The sequence below is a fragment of the Microcebus murinus genome, chromosome 12, assembly GCF_040939455.1.
Source record: "Microcebus murinus isolate Inina chromosome 12, M.murinus_Inina_mat1.0, whole genome shotgun sequence".
Classification (NCBI taxonomy): Eukaryota; Metazoa; Chordata; class Mammalia; order Primates; family Cheirogaleidae; genus Microcebus; species Microcebus murinus.
In genome coordinates, this window is record NC_134115.1 from 72,135,041 (window position 1) to 72,156,281 (window position 21,241).

A 21,241-nucleotide genomic window follows, 5' to 3' on the forward strand; every position below is an offset into this window, starting at 1 on the left:
ACTTGCTATGTAATATAATATAGATAAATCAATACATATAAATGAATGTGCTTTCTGTTCCTGTTTCTAATTTTAATTTTTTTAAATTTATGAATGCTTTAGTGACAGATTTCTTGCCTTAAAAGTGGTAGTACTACTTCAGATTAAACCAAAACATTAAGAAATTCCATTAATTATATTATTATCTCACTATATCAATATAACATATACTATAGTTAAATTTATTATTCAAATTTTGTTTCTACAGCATTCTCTTCCATTCTAAATGAATCATTATCATATACTGGTAGTTGTAAATACTCTTGAATATACATGTGGTGACTTAGAAATAGGTTTTTAATTAAAAAGTCTTCATTTTTCCTCTAAAACATTAGAATTTGCCAAATTAAATAACTCCAGTGCTCTAATCTCTATGTTTGTTTATTTCACCATTTGGTTATTATACACACACGCACATATTTTTTAAGATGTCTAAATATGGTCTTCCCTGATTTAGTTCAGAAACTCACTGATTCCAGCTTCTCAATTTACAGCTTGGTTTTTCCTTTCAGACTGAGCCAATATACAAAACATTCCTGTGCACCACGTGCTCAGCAAGGTTAGCAAAGTAAATGTCTTTAGCATAAAATGGTGAATCACTTGCTGCCTACAGCAAAAGCGTCTTGACTTTTCACTTTATTCGTCTTTCTTGCAGGTCCTTTAAGGCTGAGCTCCTGAGTGGCTACCTTCCCCAAGAGAAAAGAAAACAACTTGAGTCAATGAATCCATGCCTGTCACATAAAGAGAAGCTTTTTGAAGTGCAGAAATACCTGTTTAGAATGAACTCATGGAAAACCCAAGTTAAAATTCAGAGTTCTTTGTGTCAACAAAAGTCTACTTGGGCAGAATAAATAGGTGAAGCCATGAATTTCCAGTCTCCCAATGCCAGATTAAATCCCACTTCTTCAAAAAGACCCTGTTACTGCTATGTCACCCTGTTAGAACTTCATATTTGCTTTGGATCATTACAATAACTCCTCTATGGGTGCAGGAGACCTGCCAGGGTTTAAGTAAAGCCATGACCACATTCAGTCTAGACACTATCATCTTCACCAAAATATACCAATAAAAAGTAGCTTCTCAGAGGCACAAGGCTCTAGTTAGACCTCAAAGGAAAAACTATCAAAGGCACAAACACAAGAAAACAATTCTTTGTTTATATGGAAAAACACATTTCATTAAAATGCTTTTTTCAAAGAGCATGACAAAGGATATGTAAAAGAAGAGAATAATTCAGTTTTGTCTGGAGGTATGCAACATTACCTGCTTATAAGCAAGCATAATTTCTGAGAAACGAATATAAGATTCTGTAAACTGGATATAATCCTTTATTTATTTCAAGACAACTCAAAATTCAGAAATAGTAAATAACTGAAACCCCTTCTGTACTTAAATTGAGCTCCAGGAAAATAAAAAAACTTATAAAACAAAGAAGAAAAATCTATGTAATAAAGAGTTGATTGCCATCTAAAATGCTTTATTTCCCAGCCAATCCTGTGTGTGTATATATATGCATTAGGGTTGCCAGTTAGAATCCAAGATACCTAGTTAAATTTTAATTTCAGATAAACAACAAATTTTGTAGTATAAGTACATCCCATGCAATGATTTGTATTTGCTAAATTTGGCAATTCTTGTGTGTATCCTGTCCATACTTATTTAGTCCATCATATCAGGGAATTAGAAATGATGCTTACAGTCCCAAAGAATGTAAAACCCTGAAAATAGGACTGTATGTTTCTAGAGGTAACAGCTGCCTTTGAATTCTATTGCTGTAACAATAAGAACAAAAATCATCTACAGACATTCTGAAATCTCACCCAACCAGGTCATTACAGATGGTAAGATATCATTAAAAAGTATATTCCCATAATGCTCCAGGTGTAGGTATCAACTTTTCCTGGCAATGATCTTTCAGGTCCTCACATTCATGTCACTATAGAGCCCTTCTCATCCCTTTCACTGTAGGTCAGTAGCCATTTACTTCAAAACCAATATGATGATGTTAATCTGCTACCTTTGGCCAATTCAAAAAAAAAAAAGTATTATACCAGTGTAATATGCAGGTAATAAATTATAAGAAAATATTATCTGACAATTATGGAAGGAAGCTTCCTCTTCCACCCTCAGGGATTTACAAGAGATTTGCATGCCTAACAAGGATTAATGGCATATCTAAGTGGCATGACAGTTGCAATACAAGGGAGGTGATTAAATATTTCATTCAATTCAGAGTGTAAAAAATATGTAACAGAAATAATTCCTTTGCCTAGGTTCACTTGGCAAACCCCTATATATCATATAAGATGTAATTCCAACATCACTTTCATCTTAAAGTTTTTTCCAGACATTGTCCAATCAGAATACAGCGTTCCCATTAACACCTCACCTAGTTAATCATATTATATTGTTTATTTACCATGTTATATTGCATTTATTTAAATTATCTGTCATTATCTACTAGTGGGAGAACTCTTTGAGAGCAGGGTCCATAATTTTGTTGATCTTTGTATCCATACTCATTAATAGAAAGCTTACAAAACATTCGATACACATTTCTTGACAAAATAAACTATTAACAAGCACACGTTAGAATTTAGCCTAAAAAAAATGTCCTGATGGACAGGATTTATAACTGCTTTATTATAACTACCTATAACAAAGATCCCTTTGATCAGAACTATTAAATCACACTGAACTTTAGACTACACAGGTATATTTCTATTGTAACTCAACAACTTGTAAAACTCTCAATCCAGAATAATAGATCTATTTCATTTAGTCATTTGACAAATGCCTAGAGCTTGCTAAGTGTCACACCCCCAGTTCTAGGTGCTAGAAAGTAAGATAAGCCCTGCCATCATGGAACATCCATAATGATTCTCCAAAGAGATTGACGAAATAGCAGTGAGAGATTAGAGGAGTTGTTAAATATCCTTTTCTTCCCAAATTAAAGGATTCGGGGTGTTCACACTGTAAAGTGGGGACTGGCTGGAGAACAGTAATAACGTGCTCATGACCCCATCCATTTGTCACCTCATCCACATATGCCAGACACACCTTCATTGATTATCAGAAGGAAACAGAATGGTACCTTAAGTGATGTTTGGCCTTTGGGCTATGCCTGAAGTATTGTAGAGCCACCGGAAGGAGCTGATGACTTTCTAACTGATATTTACAAAGTGGTCTATTCTATCACAAAGTTCATTTCAATAGTCAACACCACAGAATCATCTCGGGAGAGTTGGCAAGTTAAACTATTTCATTTGATGCTAATAGGACTTTTCATAGGTAGTGTTGAGGCTCAACAAATAAGGCAAAGCAAAGGCCATTCAGAATAAAATTCACAGATTATTCACGCCAAGAGCTGCTGAAACACAATAATACTTTTAGTCTACATCATGGAAATGAAGCACCATCTCAAACACCAAATCCATTATTCTTTGTGGATTTGGTGTGTGGATAGGTGTAGATGTGTCAGAGAAAGATAAAGGGGGAAGGTGGTGCTCATGTAGACAAAACCTAATAGTAATGATAACACTTGCTCCCAATTAGTGCTTTCTATAAGCCAGGCATGGTACTAAGTGCTTTCCATAAAGTGGTTCATCCAATGCTCACAACCATTTTGATAAGAAAGATCCTACTGTTCTTATTTTATTAATTGTGAAACTGGGGCTTAGAGTAGTTAAGTCACTTATCCAGGACATGGAACTAGTAAGCAAGGAGCTGGGATTTGAACTTCAAACTCTGGTCTATCTTACTCCACATCTAAATGCTCAATCCCTAGGCAATAGTGATTCCCAGAGGCCACCACAATTCATTTGAGAAATCTTTGCATCATTTATTACCTTTAACAAGAAGGAAAAATGATTTTCCAACATTTATATTTGGGCCAACAAACATCTCAGCTAGACAAAGTCTGAATCACTCTCATTGGACCTAAAATAAAAAAGAGCTTCATGTTCTGGTTCCTCTGTCCACACCTCAAAAGGAACTCTGTTAGGTTCATGTGGTATTTTTGGTTTTTGTTTCTGTTTAAAAGTTTCTTCTGAGCAAAAATATTTGAATGGAGATGGGCGACAAAAGGGTATAAAGAGCTGGTGTTTGAAAGTTGTTTTCTCGTTTGATGTGAGCCCAGGGTTTGGGGTCTGGGAAGCACTGTGGGACGCTTGCAAGGAGTCTCTCCTGGCCACCACCCGTGGTGCCACGCCAGCCTAGTGGCTGGACAAACAATCAAGGCTCTCATGAACATTCGCTCAGGTTCTTCCTCAAAAAGCCCTTCTCAGGGATGCCACTGGGACCTGAGGGGACTTGGGGTAGCCTTAATTCCTCTTCACAGCAACAGGATGTGCAGCTGGTCACCTGTGGCCAGAGAATAAGAGACTGTGTGTCCACACTCTGCCCCTAGCAACAGGACCAACTGAGAAGCCTTCCCTTCCTGCCACACAGCTCTGCACGGGAAAGTAAAGCCCCAAAATTCATTTATTTGAGAAGATCCTCTATAAAGGCATCCCTCTCTTTAAGGGGGAATAGTGCATATAACAGCTCATTATCAAAAGGTGATGTCTGGTCTGAGTGCAGTGGTGTTTTCAACTAATTGATTACAACCAGTTACAGATTTCTTTTTCCTTCTCTTTTCCAACAACTTGACCTATTTTATTTAAAAAAATACAATAAAAAATAAAATAAAGGTGATGCACCTTTTACACAAAGAGGAATCACAGTCCCTTGCTTTTGTTCTAATCTCATTTCTAAGTTTTCCACTTGAAAGCACTACACAGTTGATCCACAGTAGCTACTGTCCTTATATTTATGGAATAATAAATAGAACCCTAAATAATCTTGGAAATCAAATTGGCCAACTTCATCCTAAAGATGAAGGCACAGAAAAATTAACATAGAGAAAGTACCTTGCCCCAAATCACTCAGATAGTTAATGCCGTAGAGAAGAGTAAATCCCAGAGGCATCTGCCTCAAGGAATGTGAGAAAACACACACACACAGGTAAAAGCACAAATTTAATTAAAAACCAAGCTGGATGAAAAACAATGTTGTCAAGAAAGCTAATAGAATGCTAATATGTGCAAAAGCTACATAATGTGCAAGCAATTCAGTTTCAGATGACTGTTGACAAAGCTTCGTTACAGAGATTACCAGTTAGTTATGAGAAGACCAAATTCAAGGAGACCCTTTCTGTGGCAGCCAGTTACCTTTACAGCCACAATGTTTACACCTAATCCTGGCTAGCCACATAAATACATGTTGATGTTCACAAAAAGAGATGATGGAAGGTGTGGATGGGACTAAACAAGCCAGAGGCATAGGCAGTAATAACAGCACCTTAGTGGAAGTCAGGAAACCTGGATCCTGGTTTGGGTCATGAGCTAAATTAGACCTAAAGTTCTCAATTAACTTGGGAGCTTCAGTCTCATTTGTAAGATGAGGGAGTTGAATGGTGTGATTCTTAAGGACCCTTTTAAGCTCTAAAATTCTAAATCTGGATAGACCTTGGCCTTTAAAAAAAAAAAAAAAAACCCTTCTTTATCATTTTTACATAGTAGAATAAGTCCAGTATTGATTTCTGCATTTGAAAAGCCAAAAGAGAACCTAATAAGAACATAAATAAACAAGCACAGAGTAGAGCCCAGGAGGAGGGTGACCGTACATCCCGGGTTGCCCAGAACAGTCTCAGTTTATGCCTGTTGTCCCAGCACACCCACCATTAAGTGTCTGTTTTCACTATCAAAAGCTTCTCAGTGTGAATGACACATTACAGGAGTTCACTACCTATCAGGAAACTTGGGGAACACTTTAGCATCTCCCATCGCCTACAGGCAGAAGCCCAAACTTCATAGAATGTCATAAAGGCTTTGACCCTCTAGTCAAAACTCTACCCAAATACCCACTATATGCTAATCACATATGACTACTTTCATTCCTCAAAGGTGACAGCCATTGCTCATGCTATCACTCACCTTCTCGTCCACCCCATACTACAGTTCATCAAGCTCCTCCACCCAGCTCAACACTGGCTCCCCCAAAGAGTCCTCTCCCTCCACTCTAGAGCCCTCTGCCCATACCTTTATTCTCACATGGACCCAACTGCTTTGCAGTTCTCTCTTAGTCTCCTCTTCTACACCAGGAGCTCTGTAAAGAATTTTCCTCATTCATCTTTTCACCCCTTAGCACACAATCGGCACTCAACAACATGTTTGCTGAATTAAACTGAAAACAGAAGTACATACAGATTTGCTAACAGGATATTGGCCACATTATCTGTCATCAGAGTGAACAAGGAAACAATGGGCTTAAACTTACCCAGCTCCCGCCACTATTATCACCACTGGCTAACAGTCACCTGCATGGTTTGTGGAGTCAGTGTCCTGTGGCTGGAGAGCAGCGTCTACAACAACCTTAAAGTTGAATTCCAGTTCTGCCACTTACAAAAAGAAAGATCTTAGACAAGTTATTTACCCTATCTTAACTTGGTTCCCTCAATATAAAATGGGGAAAATGTAACTTTCCTTGGTGCAAGGTTACAAACAACACGAAGAGTAGTGTTGAGTACTAACCCTAGCTAGCACAGAGTACGTAGGTAATAGGAGTAATTTAGCTTCAATGGTGATCATTTCCAGCCCAAACAGATCAAGCTAGAAAAGCAATGTCTCCCTCTTCTTCCCCATAAGCCCCACTTGGATTTATTGATGTCCCTCCCATGGCTCAGATGCAAAAACCTCCACACCTTAACCATGATTTTCTCTTTCCAAATTCTAGTTTTCCTCTTTTCTAATGATCCCCAACAGAAGAGTCATCACAAATAGAGCCGGAAAGGAAAAGGCGTGCAACGCAAGACAGTCTGCGGTCAAATAAGGAAGAACATCTTGACTGCCACGCTGATTCAACCTCAGAATAGACTCAAATGGCATTCTCGGTAAAATGTCAAGTAGGGAGAATTAAAGCCTAGGGAGGGATTGAATGACTTCATATTGGGACAATGAACCCTCAAGTTAACTATACCTTAAACAAAACCCTTCCTCAATCAGAAGCAGTTAGGAATGCTGCAACACCAAACAGCGCAAAAGGGCAGATGAAATTAGAGTGGTGAGCTCATTAGAAGCAAAAGGAGGAAAGGAATGCACCCTTAAAGCTTTCTCTGTCTGCCCATGGAAACAAAGCCCAGGCAGTAGGCAGTAGCAACAGAAACAAATGGATCACAATGTTTCTATTTAATAGCACATGGCTATTCAAACTTTAGAACAAAATACAGCCTGTGCTGATAATTGTTTTTATAAAGAGAAGTAGGATGACATGGAGGTGAAAAACACAAGGGCTTTGGAACCTGAGTGCCTGAATTTCAATCCCAGTTTCTATATTTATTAGCTGTGTGGCCTTGGGCAAGTTACCTAACCACTCTTTACCTGCATTTTTGCCATCTGGAAGATGAGAATAATAAATCGATAATAATACGTATACTCCATACAGTGATTATTTACAAATATTAATTTCTAAGGTAGCACATGATTAATGCTACATGAGCATTTGACAAATAAAAATAACTAATAAGATCCAGTACTCACTCAAAAGCAGCTTATATACAAGAGCCTGCCTTAAAACCTGCCACTGGTATTGTCATCATAAATCTCAATGATGCCTTTATTTTTAAGTTTACTCCTAGGAATTAAGGTGTTGACCAACAAATTCATCTCATGATCATGAAGAATAAACAGGTCTAAAACCCAGAGGTCATTGTGACCAAATGAGAATGGACACTGAAGAATCATCCCCAGATTCAATGAAAGTAAAACAAGCATACTATATACTGAGCACCCATTGTAGCCAGTCCTTTTCCAAGCTGTTGTATTTGGATTAGAAGGCATGGAGTATAATAGGAGTATAACTAAGTTTGGCTCCCACATGGCTAAAGTGGCATATTCTCTCTGGTCTTTAGTTTTACAGGCTCAGAAACTTGGTTTTGGCATCACATACATTCATTCAACTATTACTCCTTGAACACCTTCTTTGGGCAATGTGGAGAAGATAGACAACAAATCAGTACAATCCCTGCCTGCCCTCACTAATCTGACAATCCAGCAGAGAAAACATACTAAAAACCAAATGTGCAAACTGTAAAAATAAACCAGATTGTCAATAGACTAATTTACAATGAGAAGAGCTTTAGGTAGACCAGAATTCTTGTTACAACAAGACCGACCCACCTCTTTCATATAATCACTCCTATACAGGGATGGACACTCGCAATTCAATCAAGGAAGCACATTGTAGGAATGGCATTAGGCATCACCTTGACAAACATCTTTAGGATTGTGAATTCCCTATTCTAAGTTGTCCAACCACTTCCCTGCCCATACCCTGCCCATTCTGATTCTCGCTACTTTTCTCAAGAAAAACAATAATAATTTCTGCTTCCTATATTATAATCACATTCCCATCTTGCCTCACCAAACTTCTTTACCTATTACACCTTGATTGGAGATTTCCATGTTCTAAAATTTCTTCCATCTCACAGCTATAGAAATAATATTTAGAGACAGTTAACGATATTCAATCTTTGTAGAGTCTACTAGGTTAAATCTAAGAAGGCAATATTATTTCTGTTATTTTCAAGTTTAGGGGTGTGTGTTGGTGGGGGATGGGTAAGAGTCATTACGGACAGTATAGCTCTATAAATCCTCAAAATAATTATCTCAACCTGCAAAATAACCCAATGAGACATAAAAGTTAATTTTGCATGAATCACTCAGTATACTCATACTGGAATATGCTAGATATTATATAAAGCTCAAAAGTAAAACAATAACTTGGCAGGTTAATAGTCCAAGTTCAGTATTGCTGGTGGTTCCATGAACTTTAAGGAGCACTTCTCATAATAGAAAAAGTACACACAATATGAAAAGTGTCAGTCAACATTTAGATCATCAGTAAATAAACATTTGAGATAATAGAGAAGTAAAATGTCTCATGTTATTTAATTTCGTACAAAAATGGCATCCACAATAAACTAAGATGTATTTCATCTATATCATGGAAACTATGTCCCTGTGGCACAGGCTTGCCCAAGGTCTTGTCCATAATTAAGCAAATAGGGAAACCATTTCTGTACATCTACTAAACTTCCTTGGATGGAATAAGACAATCTCACATCTGAGGTGAGGTCCCCAGTGGGCATATTATCTAAGTATTCCATTTAGCTGTGTCAGCAATTCCAAGGCCTAGTTCTCGTTCTGACAGATCTATAAGAAGGTCACAATCAGTATAACCAGAAATGATCTCCATGATCCACTCACCCTAACCAACATAGCCAGGACTGAGGCATCAACCAGAATGCTAATTTATTTCACGATAATCAGCACTCTATCTCCTTCCAGTCACTAAAATTAATGTAACTATCAGAGTTTAAGGGGAGACATGTAATCATGGGCTATATTCACTCAACACTGCTTTACAAACTAGAGCAAAGAGAATAATAGGAACTTTCCACAGAATTTCCTTAGAGAAAGATGAAATGATAAAAGGATTTTTTAAATATTAGTCTGATTACAGTCTTTGGAAAATATGTAATTCAATTAGGTGATTATTTAAACAAATTCTCACTGAGCACACTTTTTAAATAGGCACTCTACTCTAAACTCCAAAAGAAGTGTTTTATGTCTGTCACTTCCATGGGTATACCTCCAGGGCCAGCACAGAGCCTAGAACTTACTAGGTGCTCCTTAACTATTTTCTCAGTACCTAAATGAAGAAATATATTCTTCCTGATCACTATCACACATTTTTCATTCAGGAAAAATAATGCTTATTTAAAGGAAAAAGTTATTTGAGTCTACAAAAAAACAAAATCTTGCTCTTCATCTTGAACTATGAATTGACTTCCATTCCTACAAACAGAAAATTAATTTAAAAAGAGCAAGTTTTCACAGAATTACTGTCAGAGAATATCATTAATTCCAATCTGTTTTGTTCAGTAAATCCACAAGAAACCTCAATACACTTATGCACAAAAATGTAGTAACAATTACAGAATGTGACAGATTAACTTAGACTAATAAAAATAACTACGTATGAAAGTATATTCCTTATTATATGAAAGCACTTTCTATCAGAAAATCTGTAACACAGAGACCACAAGACAAAAGCAATTTGAGCTGTAAAAAAATCTTTCAAAAACTAAATGAATTTGATTCATTATTTTGGTATTTTTCTATATTAAGATAGCAGAACTCTTCAATGACATCTTTTATACCACCACCATTTATGCTGCACCACTGAACCCCATATATCCATAAAGCTGATTCTATAATTGTAGAAACACTAGTAAACTGATTTAATATAAAGGTGCCTAATTCCCTTGTAATCCCTGTATGTATACCTGAATATTCATATTGTTGTTCACCATGATCATAAACTAATGTGGTTTATATTAAGACATTGGGAATCCATAAAGTAAGTTACAGTCAAGACAAACTTACCAAGCACGATGACCACAGTCTTCAGAAGACTCATCATGGTATCCCGATTCCGTCGGGGTCCAGAACTATGCCGGGACATTCTCATAGTCCTCTGGCGAACATAGCCAAAGATGTGAGCATAGAGAACCACCATTACAACAAAGGTCACCAAGTTGAAAATGGCCCAGAAGACTAAGTAAGAGTCACTGTAGAGGGGTGCCATGTTGGAACAATTGTCAATATCACAAATGCAGTTCCAGCCCACACTGGGTATAGCCCCCATAACAATGGCCATAGTCCAAATGACCACGATCACCACCACCACCCGCCGGTTGCTCATCCGTGTGTGAAGCTGCATGCGGAAAACCGTAATGTGTCTCTCGATTGCAATGGCCAGTAAGTTGGCCACAGATGCTGTCAGGCTGGTGTCAATGAGGCCCTGACGGAGGAGCCACGTGCTAACGGTCAGTCTCCGAGTATTGGGTCCTGTATTGAACATTAGGTAGAAGTAGGCCAACCCAGCAAAGAAGTCCGCAGCAGCCAGATTAGCCATCAAGTAATAAATAGGAAAATGGAAGCGGCGGTTGACATAGATTGCCACCATGACCAGAAGGTTGGCCAACATGATGAAGATACAGACAGTGATTCCAAGTCCCATCACCAGCTTGCTGACTGTGTTCCACTCTGTGGCAAGATGCTTCCCACTCCGGTTGTAAAAGAAGGCAATGGACTCATTGTAGAAGCACTGTGGTTCGTTCATGGCTGTGAACTAAAAGAGAAAGGAGGGAAGATGATGAAAAAAAAAATAGAAGAAGAAACCACAGACCCCAATTCAAAGACATATTGATAATACAAGAATTTTATACTAAATGTGGGAAAAACAAAAGTAAAGAATTTGAGAATCTGATCCTGCGTAACATTCTATGATTATGTTGAAACCCCTAAGTTTCTCACAGTATTACTGTCCTGAAGATTAAAGACAGTTGGAGTTAAAGAAATGACAAGGTCTCTGTTTAGTGGTTGCATGTCATTAAAGTCTACTAGAAAAGCCACATGACCCAGAAATCTTGCTTAAAATACATCAGACAGATGAAAATTTTGTAGAGCATTGCAACTGGAATATTTACCATAGTAAAATCTATTTTGACCTGTTATTTAGGGAATCTGTAAATGCAGTTGGTTTCTTGATAGGGTATCATTGCCCTATTATTCCGCATTTCTAGTCTCACATAGTACATTCCATCTGGGACAGACATTTTGTGATGCAGGTTCCCACAAGGACCATCAGTCCCAACATTTCAAAGAAGTCACTATGCATCTAAAGTTCTTTGCCCAAAGCCAACATGTGCTGCTCAACATTCCTGTGGTCAGCATGGCCCACCCCCACAGCTCCTTATCCCCAGAATAGCACTCATCGACCAATCTATAACATTTGAGAACTTTTCTCCCTTTCTGGAGGACCTCCAAAAAGCAGCTGACACTCTGACATTGCCCTACAAGAAGTAAAACACACTTACATTACATGAAGTGTATCTTTTAAAAGCTGAGATGATAAATGCTTTAAAACATGTTTATTTTTGAACATCGACTAGAATGTTTTTGCACATTAATTATATTCTCATTTGAGTCCAAAAAGCATTGAGGCAGTTTGTAATAGAATAGAGGTGGTCAATAAAAAAACAAAATTAGAAAATAAAAAATAAAGAAATTAGAAAATTATACATCACATAGAATAAATCACTCTTCTGAGAGTCTTAAATTTATCTAAGACTCTTAAAAAATACTTCTTAAAGGCAGTTCATATTTTACATTTTTCTTTTTATCATGCTTTGCTTCTAATATTGACAAATTACTTAGCAAATATGACAGTTTTAACCTCTAGTTTTTGATCAAATATTCTATCAGAATATTTGATATATATAAGTTGTACATAAATGTTTATCAAATGCTGAAAATTTCAAAAACAATGTGAAACACCTAGGAATTTTTTAGTCCTCTGACTTATTCAGACACCTAAAGTCTCTTTCCTCACCTAGATTTTAACAGCTTTTAGATCAGGGTTTAAACATTACACTTAACATGCTGTATAATTATTTCTCTCTTCACTTGTCTGTTTCTTAAAGAGATCATATTCCAAGGGAAGAGTGAAGAATTTGTCTTAAACATCTTGGTATCTTTTGGTACCTTCCACAGTGCCGCATTATTCACTGAGGATCAGAGAACTTGGTTTGTAGTGTTCCATTGCATCCTAAAACCTGCCATTACTCTGTGCAATTCATCTAATTTTCTTGTCTCTCATGCTCTTGACCTAATCCATAATGACCTTCTATTCCATTACAATTCAGCTGCCCATGCCCACGGTCACACATACTAGAGTTTGCAACCACCCAGAACTGTCTCCCTTTGGAAATAACTGAGGCATTCTATAGTAATTGCTCATCACAACTTCTCATTCTTCAAATTTTCTACTTGACCCCCAACACTTCTAGTTATTTGCAGTTATCTATTTCCTTTACTCTACTTTTTCCTAGTGGGATTACCCTCCCCAACTTCACCTTTTCTCTTTTCTAGCTTAGATTCCATAATATTAATCTACCATTTCAATCTCTTCATTACTAACAGAGGAACACAATTTCCTCTTGACACTGGGGTCGGATGTCCTTCAGAATTTAGAATTGTTCTGATTTTAAGAACAGTTATATAGTGCATATTCCATATATAACATCCCCAGCAGAGTTTAAGACAACATTCCATAATCACAGACAATTTGTGAAGCAAAACACATGGACATACACATTAAATTTGATAAGCAAAAGCTATAAATAACCTCAAATCAATTCATTCAGAGAAGTTATGCCACCAAATGAGTTATAAAAAAAAAAATCTTCAGTTTTCAGAGTTTCTTGAATTTCGGAACTTTTAGATAAGGAAACGGAGGCCTTTATCTTTTTTCCTCCTCACACCACTGTACTTCTAAAACAACATATTAGAATAATATCAGTGTTGGATGTTATTGGATGAATCCAATTTGTTGCTACTTCCACATGTACATTAAGGCTTCTGAGAAAGAGAAAACCAACACATCCGCAGATGGATCCCAGTATAAATTCATGACATCTATCCTCAACTGGGACTTCGATGCAACACGATGATCTGGCTCTCCCCCTAATCATCCCTGTATATATTCTGCACAGTGGCTATTTTAAACTAATCTACCATTCTCAAACTTTTGAGCCCATCTTTTCTTTCTCCATCGGCTGTTGGAGGAAAACAGAAAATTATCAGATTGGAACTCCCTCATTTTTCTCCCACCACCAAGACAAAATTACCTGTTCTTCTTCTGTTACAACAGAAGGGGTGCCCCTTTTGCCACTGAAGTGCTCTGCATCCCACCCTTTCCTACTATTTCAAGAACTTTGTTCTATCCATTGCTTTCTTTCTCCTCTATCTTCAGTTTCCTCCCCTTTTTCTCTTTTCCTTCCCTTTCTTCTTCTTCTTCTCTCTCACCCTCCACCAACACTCTTTACCATCAATACTTAACATTAAGTCTCTACTATCTTTTTATTTTTTTAATAAAAAAGGTCCCCTATGATCTCATGTTCTCCTTCCAGCTTTCTTTTCCTCCTTCAGAGCCAAATCATCTATAATGTCTGTCTCCCACTGACTTCCCATAGTATGGCTTCTACCCCCACCTGTCCATTAAGTCCACTCTAGCCAAACTCTTCAGAGCCATATAACTTCCCACAGCTGCTCTAATCTTTGTGTGGATAACCAAATAGAAACTTGTCAGCTGCCCCTTTTGACTTGAGTATCAGACATACAACTGAGAGGTTCTTTCTGGAAAGTTCTTCCCTAGGCTTCCATGACATCATACTCGCTTGGGTCTTGACTGTTCTCTCTGGGTGGGCCTTCTCAGTCATTTTGGACTTCTGATTCCCAATATGGATGTTTCTGCAATATTTATGTTCTCATTCATTCAACATACTTTCATTCTCTAATTAATTCCTTAAGACTTCAATTTACCTCATATCTCCCAAATCCTTCCATGTCTATATATTTAACCCATACTTCTTAAGTTCTAGGAAAATATCAAATTGCCTAGTGGTATCTCTATTGACTATCCCCATAAGTACTTCACTTGCAGTTGTTCAAAACCAAACTGAAGCTCATAATCTTCCCTGTGCTCTCCAACCTGCCTCTCCTGCTTTCTTTACCCCAGAGACTAGATAGACAATCACTATCTATCCAGTGGCCCAAGTGCTAAACCTGGGAATTCCTCCTTCTCCTTATTTAAATCAATATGCAAATCCTAGAAATTATCCTAACTACCTAACCTGTCTACTTTATTCCACAGGCAAGACTATCAGCATTATTACTATACTAGCTTCCTATATGTTCTTTCTACTCAGCTCCAATCTCTTCTCTTGTGATCTTTCTAAAAGACAAAGCTGATCAAGTTGTTCCCCTATTGAAAATGTTTCAATGGCTTACAAGTGCACTTAAGATAAAAATCTAAATTCTTCATCTATCTTATCAGGCCTCACCTGCCTCAACTCAAGCTCTTAATGACTTCAAAGTCTTTGCTCCAGCTCTATTTAATATGTTGTTCTCTCTCTCAGCTCTATTCTCAGAATCAGAATCACCTGGAGGGTTTATAAAGCACAAATTGCCAGCCACACTCCATGAATGGATGGTTCAGTAGATCTAAGGTAGGGCCTACGTAATGCAGATACTGCTGGTCCAGGGACCATACTTTGGGTGCTACAATCTTCCCCCAGTTTTCATCAGTTGAAATGTTATTTCTTCTGTTCATTCTCTTAAGACATTCCCAAGTCTAGGCAAAGTGTTTCCTACCACAGATCAACTATAATGATACTTAATTTACTGTATGATAATTACTTAATTGCCCATTGATTTCTCCATCCATGAGGCTATAAACCCAATAAGGGCAGAGATTCTAACTTTTTAATTTACATTTGTATGGTATCCATCTGTTAGATGGATTAGATGGCTAAATATATATTGATTGCATTAATAAAGATAGTATTGAAAATGTTTATATTTTACAAGTTCTCTTTCTGCAAAGGATATACAAAAAAAATGTAAATACAAATCTAAAACTACTGTCCTTTCCACTAGCCCCTGTAACCATTTACTTTCTCTGGCAAAGAGAACCATTTAAATCAAATATCAAGCATATATTATTGCACAACATTCCAACTTCTGAACACCAAGTACCAACAAAGTCAAGCAGAGATACGTACAGTTTCTTAGCCCTTCCCACATAGAGAAACTATATAGTTAAGGAAGCCAAAAAAGTATAAGTTGTCTTTCTAAACCACAGTCAGCTAAGACAAATAAAACTGTCATATTTTCTCTAATGATGCCTCATGTGCTGAATCAGCAAAGGGCATGACACTCAGTCCTATGCCAATTTTCCCTCTCAAAACTTGAGTATGATGCCATCAAAACCATATATATTTAATGGCATAACATATATTTTTTGAACCTAAGTTTTATCATCTGTGAAATGAGGATATTAGACTAATGTGTAAGGTCTATGTGTAAGATTTAAAATTCTACACTAAGGATTCTGGATAAGAACTCTATTTCACAAAAATTTACCAGCTAAATATTGAAAGAGAAGAAAACATGACAGTTTTTAAAAATAGGAAGAATCTAATAAACCTGAGAAAAAGTAAAAGAAATTTCAGTTAGATTTAGTACAACAGGACTGCATTGAAAAAGGAATTAAATCTCCTCTCCTATTGTCTGCAAAAAGCAACAGGTCCAGAGAACAAGCACAGGAGACTCTGGAAGTACTTCCAGTAACAGTCACAGGACAGTGTGAATGGGGCTTTCTTCCTTCTTCAGGACCCAACGAACTCGGTCAGGAAACCCACATCAAGCTCAGGGAGAATCCAACTTAACTACAATTGGACTATATATGCCAATAAGACCGTCATGGCTATAATGAATGATATAGCAAACAAAAAAAATTATCAAACACAATGGGAGAAAATGTAATTTCAAAGGCGATGACCATCCTCAAGAGTAAGGGAAAACAACTTCCACTGAAGCAGATTTATGAGAAGGGGGTGGGAAAGAGAAACAGAGAGACGGAAAAAGAAAAAGATTAAATTACAGAATATTTTTGATTTGTGTTCTGAATGTTGTTAGTGAACCCACATTAAAAATAGAGAAAGCCATTATGAAAACAAAAAAAATCAGTAAAAACTACATGGAGATTGTATCAGTTTCCTATTGCTACTATAACAAATTGCTATAAATTCAGCAGATTAAATGCACAAATCTATTATCTCATAGGCCTGGAGGTCGGAAGCCTAAAATGGGTCTCACTGGATTAAAATCAAGGTGTTGGAAGAGCTGTGTTCATTTCCTCTAGTGGGGAATCCATTTTCTCCTTTTCCAACTTCCAGAGGTTGCCCACATGTCTTGGCTCATGGTCCCCTTCCATCTTCAAAAGCCAGTAACAGCCAATCAAGTCTTTTAACATTGCTGATGCTGACTCTTCTTCCTCCCTCTTCCACACTTAAAGACACCGGTGATTATATTGGGATCACTCGGGTAATCTAGAATAATCTTCCCATTTCAAGATCTTAAACTAAATCACATCTGAAAAGTCCCTTTGGCTATATAAGGCAACATATTCACAGATGCTGAGAATTAAGTCAAAAATGGGTATCTTTGGAAGCCATTGTGCCTACCAGAGCAAACTGAGAAACAATTTATGAATTATAAATAGCAACACAGGCAATGGAATGAAATATAAAAATTTCAGAAAACTAAAATGACAAGACTTAAAAAAATTCATCCAGCACTCAGAAGAGGGCCAGAGATGACAAGAACAAAAGGAAAGAGGCAGATATAGAAGAAAAAAAATCAAGTTACACTAGGAATCTGAGAAAGTTTAGGGCAAAGCTGAAGAAACACAGCTCCAAACAGAAAAGTGAAAAAGACCGTCCTCAGATTACTGATTTAAATGTATATACAGTACAAAAGAAAGTTAATTAAAAGGAACTAAAATGTAAATATAGCTTGATGAGATTTTGTAATCTCAATGATAAAGAAAAATTCTAAGAGTATAGACAAACAACAAAAAAGAAACAATCAAACATCTAAAGAGAGAGACAACAGGCCGGGCGTGGTGGCTCACGCCTGTAATCCTAGCTCTCTGGGAGGCCGAGGCGGGCGGATTGCTCGAGGTCAGGAGTTCGAAACCAGCCTGAGCAAGAGCGAGACCCCGTCTCTACTATAAATAGAAAGAAATTAATTGGCCAACTGATATGTATATAAAAAATTAGCCGGGCATGGTGGCGCATGCCTGTAGTCCCAGCTACTCGGGAGGCTGAGGCAGAAGGATCGCTCGAGCCCAGGAGTTTGAGGTTGCTGTGAGCTAGCCTGACGCCATGGCACTCACTCTAGCCTGGACAACAAAGCGAGACTCTGTCTCAAAAAAAAAAAAAAAATTAAAAATTAAAAATTAAAGAGAGAGACAACAGGGTATTTCCAGGCTTCAGATGTAGAATTGCTAGGAACGGAACCCAGGCAATCAAAATCTCCATTATATGGAAAAAATATTTGAGACCTACAGCCAACTATAGTGATGTTTTCATATGAGGACAATAAAGAACAGTCTCAGAGATATGGGGCCTCAGAAAGAACACCGTCTACATTTTCTTCCTAAAGAAAGTACATATAAGTCAGTCATGAGAAAAGTTTAAAAAAATCTAAAACAGAAAAACAAAAACACCCAAAAAATGAAGACCCTGGCAGCAAGCATTAAAACCCACAAAATATATAATTTTAAGTAATTGTTCTTCAGGTGGCTATAAAACTTAAAGCAAATATCAAAAACAATTCTTGAAAGAAGTCATATCTATAATAAAAATAACTTAATCTGGGATTTAAATTACTGTGTCAATTAAAACTTGAAATGGGGAAGAATATAAATATATTAATTTTCTCTTATTACTGAGAAAAATCAAAACATACCATTCAAATTGTGAAAAATGAAAAATAGGGTTAAAGGATAAACATACAGAATGACAATCATGTAAAATTTTTATAGGTAAGATTATAAAGGATTTTCTTTTCATCTTTAGAAAGTAACTGATTTATTACAAGAAATTTTTGGAAAAACAAAAATATACTCAGACAAAACTCAGTAAGCACTTTTTTGTAAAAAAAAAAAAAGTTCATTATTCTAATAACCAAATCACTATAATTAGAAATTTGTCCATAAAAAGAGACGTTACAGAATTTTTCCCTAAGAAACAAAATACAGATAACATTATTTGTTATCTGTTAAATGTTGTTAAATGTTACAGATAACATTATTTCCTAATTAGATTGTCCTCAACACTAAGAAAAGAAGTTCACATTCATGCCCTTTTCTCATCCACCAATTACTATATCTCAGGATGAAAGGGCAGGGGATGGCGGTGGCCTCAATGGCTGCTCTACGGAGCAGAGGTTCCAAATCTCAGAAATTTACCTCACCCTATTGTGTGACTTCAAGAGAAGTCACAAGAGGCCGGGCGTGGTAGCTCATGCCTATAATCCCAGCACTCTGGAATGCCGAGGTGGGCGGATTGCTCAAGATCAGGAGTTCGAAACCAGCCTGAGCAAGAGGGAGACCCATCTCTACTATAAATAGATTGGCCAACTAATATATAGAAAAAATTAGCCGGGCATGGCGGCACATGCCTGTAGTCCCAGCTACTTGGGAGGCTGAGGCAGCAGGATTGCTTGAGCCCAGGAGTTTGAGGTTGCTGTGAGCTAGGCTGACAACACGGCACTCATTCTCTCTAGCTTGGGCAACAAAGTGAGACTCTGTCTCAAAAAAAAAAAAAAAAAAAAAAAAAAGTCACAACCAAATCTGCCAACCCTAAATGCTAAAGAGGCACACGTGGCCTTCCTCTCCACTATGTACTTCTTTTATTCATGCACACATTCACAAACGTTTATGAGCTGCCAGGTGGGCATGGCACTGCACTGTCCCTTCGAGGGGTACCACAATGACACACCTGAGAGCCTGCAATAGAGCCACTCACAGGACATCTGATGTGTGCTGTAATCTCCTAAAACACAATTACATATTCATTAGCCAAAAGGAAACACTTAGTGTAAACTCATAGACTAATAATTAAACCTATTTGATTTAGTACATATTTAGATACGAATGTAAATATGTACTCTACTGGCATACTCTAACGGAGAGATTTTAATCCTCGTTGGATAAAAGACCAGTAATAAGATATAAATCAAGCCAACTTGTTCCGACTTCTGCTAAAGCACAACAGTCGAGGGCCTGATTTATAGCCTTGGCTAACCAGGTCTCTTCCCCATTCTGACATTCAACCAGCTAATTTGGTCTTCAGTAAGTTCCACGACTGCTCTAAGTCTCAATTTTCTCATTTGTAAATTAAAGAAAGAATGGTCTCTAAGACCTTTTCAATTCTAGTTCTTAAATCTAAAATAATCAGTTCTATTTCCTCCCCCACAAAAAAAAAGATTAGAAAATAGACAGCATAAAATTTATTAAATGCCATTAAGCATCTATTAACAAAAAAAACAGTCCTCACTCTTTTTAAGGTCTCAATTTAGAAACAAGAAAATGACACAATTTGTCACTAGAACCAGAAAATGGGCCACATAATGCTGATACCAACTAAAAATGATTTAAAGCTAGAATTCTTATAATGCTGAAGAATATGCAACTAAATTTCAAAAGGTTTATCTGAAAAAGTACATAAAATGCTACTTCTTAAAAACCAATGATGATCATCAAAATGATGTACACATATGTAAAAAGAAACTATGGAAAACAAATTATAAGTCAAGAAAAATACTTTTTATCTATTATAGCCCGTTATCTACCAGGCTATATCATCATACTTGTCAAATTTCCAAAGAGAATTCTCTGTCAGTCCTAAGAGGAAGGAATGGAAAAATTCACTAAAACCACTGAGATGTGCTGGATAAAATACATGAAATGGTTCCTAGATGCATTGTTGAGCTAAGAAGGAACTTCAAATTAAGGTGACAGGCTGCCCGGGCAGTAGATTGTCAGAGTTTATAGAGACAGGGTTTTAAATGCTACTGGGAAACAGAAAATGAACACTTAGCCTTGACTGAGACAGTGAATTAGAATTGAGACCCACTTATATGCAGTCTCAAAGATCTCCATATCAGTAAATGAGCAGATCAGGAAAAAAATAATATACCTATCTATTTGAGGAGAACAAGAAAGTCTGTGTGGAGCTTAGGCTCCAAATTGGAAAATAAGTTAAAAGACTCCATTAAGAAATCATGACTCCAAGCCTATAAATCATACAGGATTGGGATGTGAAATTAGACTACCTGTCAAGTTTGAAAACCCACAGCAGAAGAAATTAACACAAACCAGGTCCTGAGTTTGTGATATTCCCATATCCCTCCCACTCCATGTGCCTGGCACTAGCACACACCAAGCTTCTCTAGAGGGCCAGACCTCAATGCAGCCACACAGGATTTTCTCGGATCAGCCCCACTGAATATAAACTCATCTTTCAAAACAATAAAAGCACAGGAGGGATTCCATATGTGAGAATCGGCAGAACAGTCGGCAGCAATAGACGCAAGAATGTCAGAAAATGAACGATTACAAAGTGAATTGATTGTGTATATTCCCCCTTTTCCACTTCTATTAGTCCAAGACTTATACTTTCTAT

At 37.1% G+C, this 21,241-nt stretch overlaps 1 protein-coding gene across 6 annotated transcripts in view; it reads right to left on the reverse strand.

The window, feature by feature from the left end:
- LPAR1 (lysophosphatidic acid receptor 1) overlaps positions 1-21,241 on the reverse strand; it is a 140,837-nt gene that overhangs the window by 46,251 nt on the left and 73,345 nt on the right. For all 6 annotated transcript variants that reach the window (XM_012736724.2, XM_012736721.3, XM_012736725.2 and 3 more), the window contains one exon: positions 10,527-11,274. In XM_012736724.2, the coding sequence (XP_012592178.1) occupies positions 10,527-11,274 (748 nt within the window). The remainder of the gene's footprint in view (positions 1-10,526; positions 11,275-21,241) is intronic.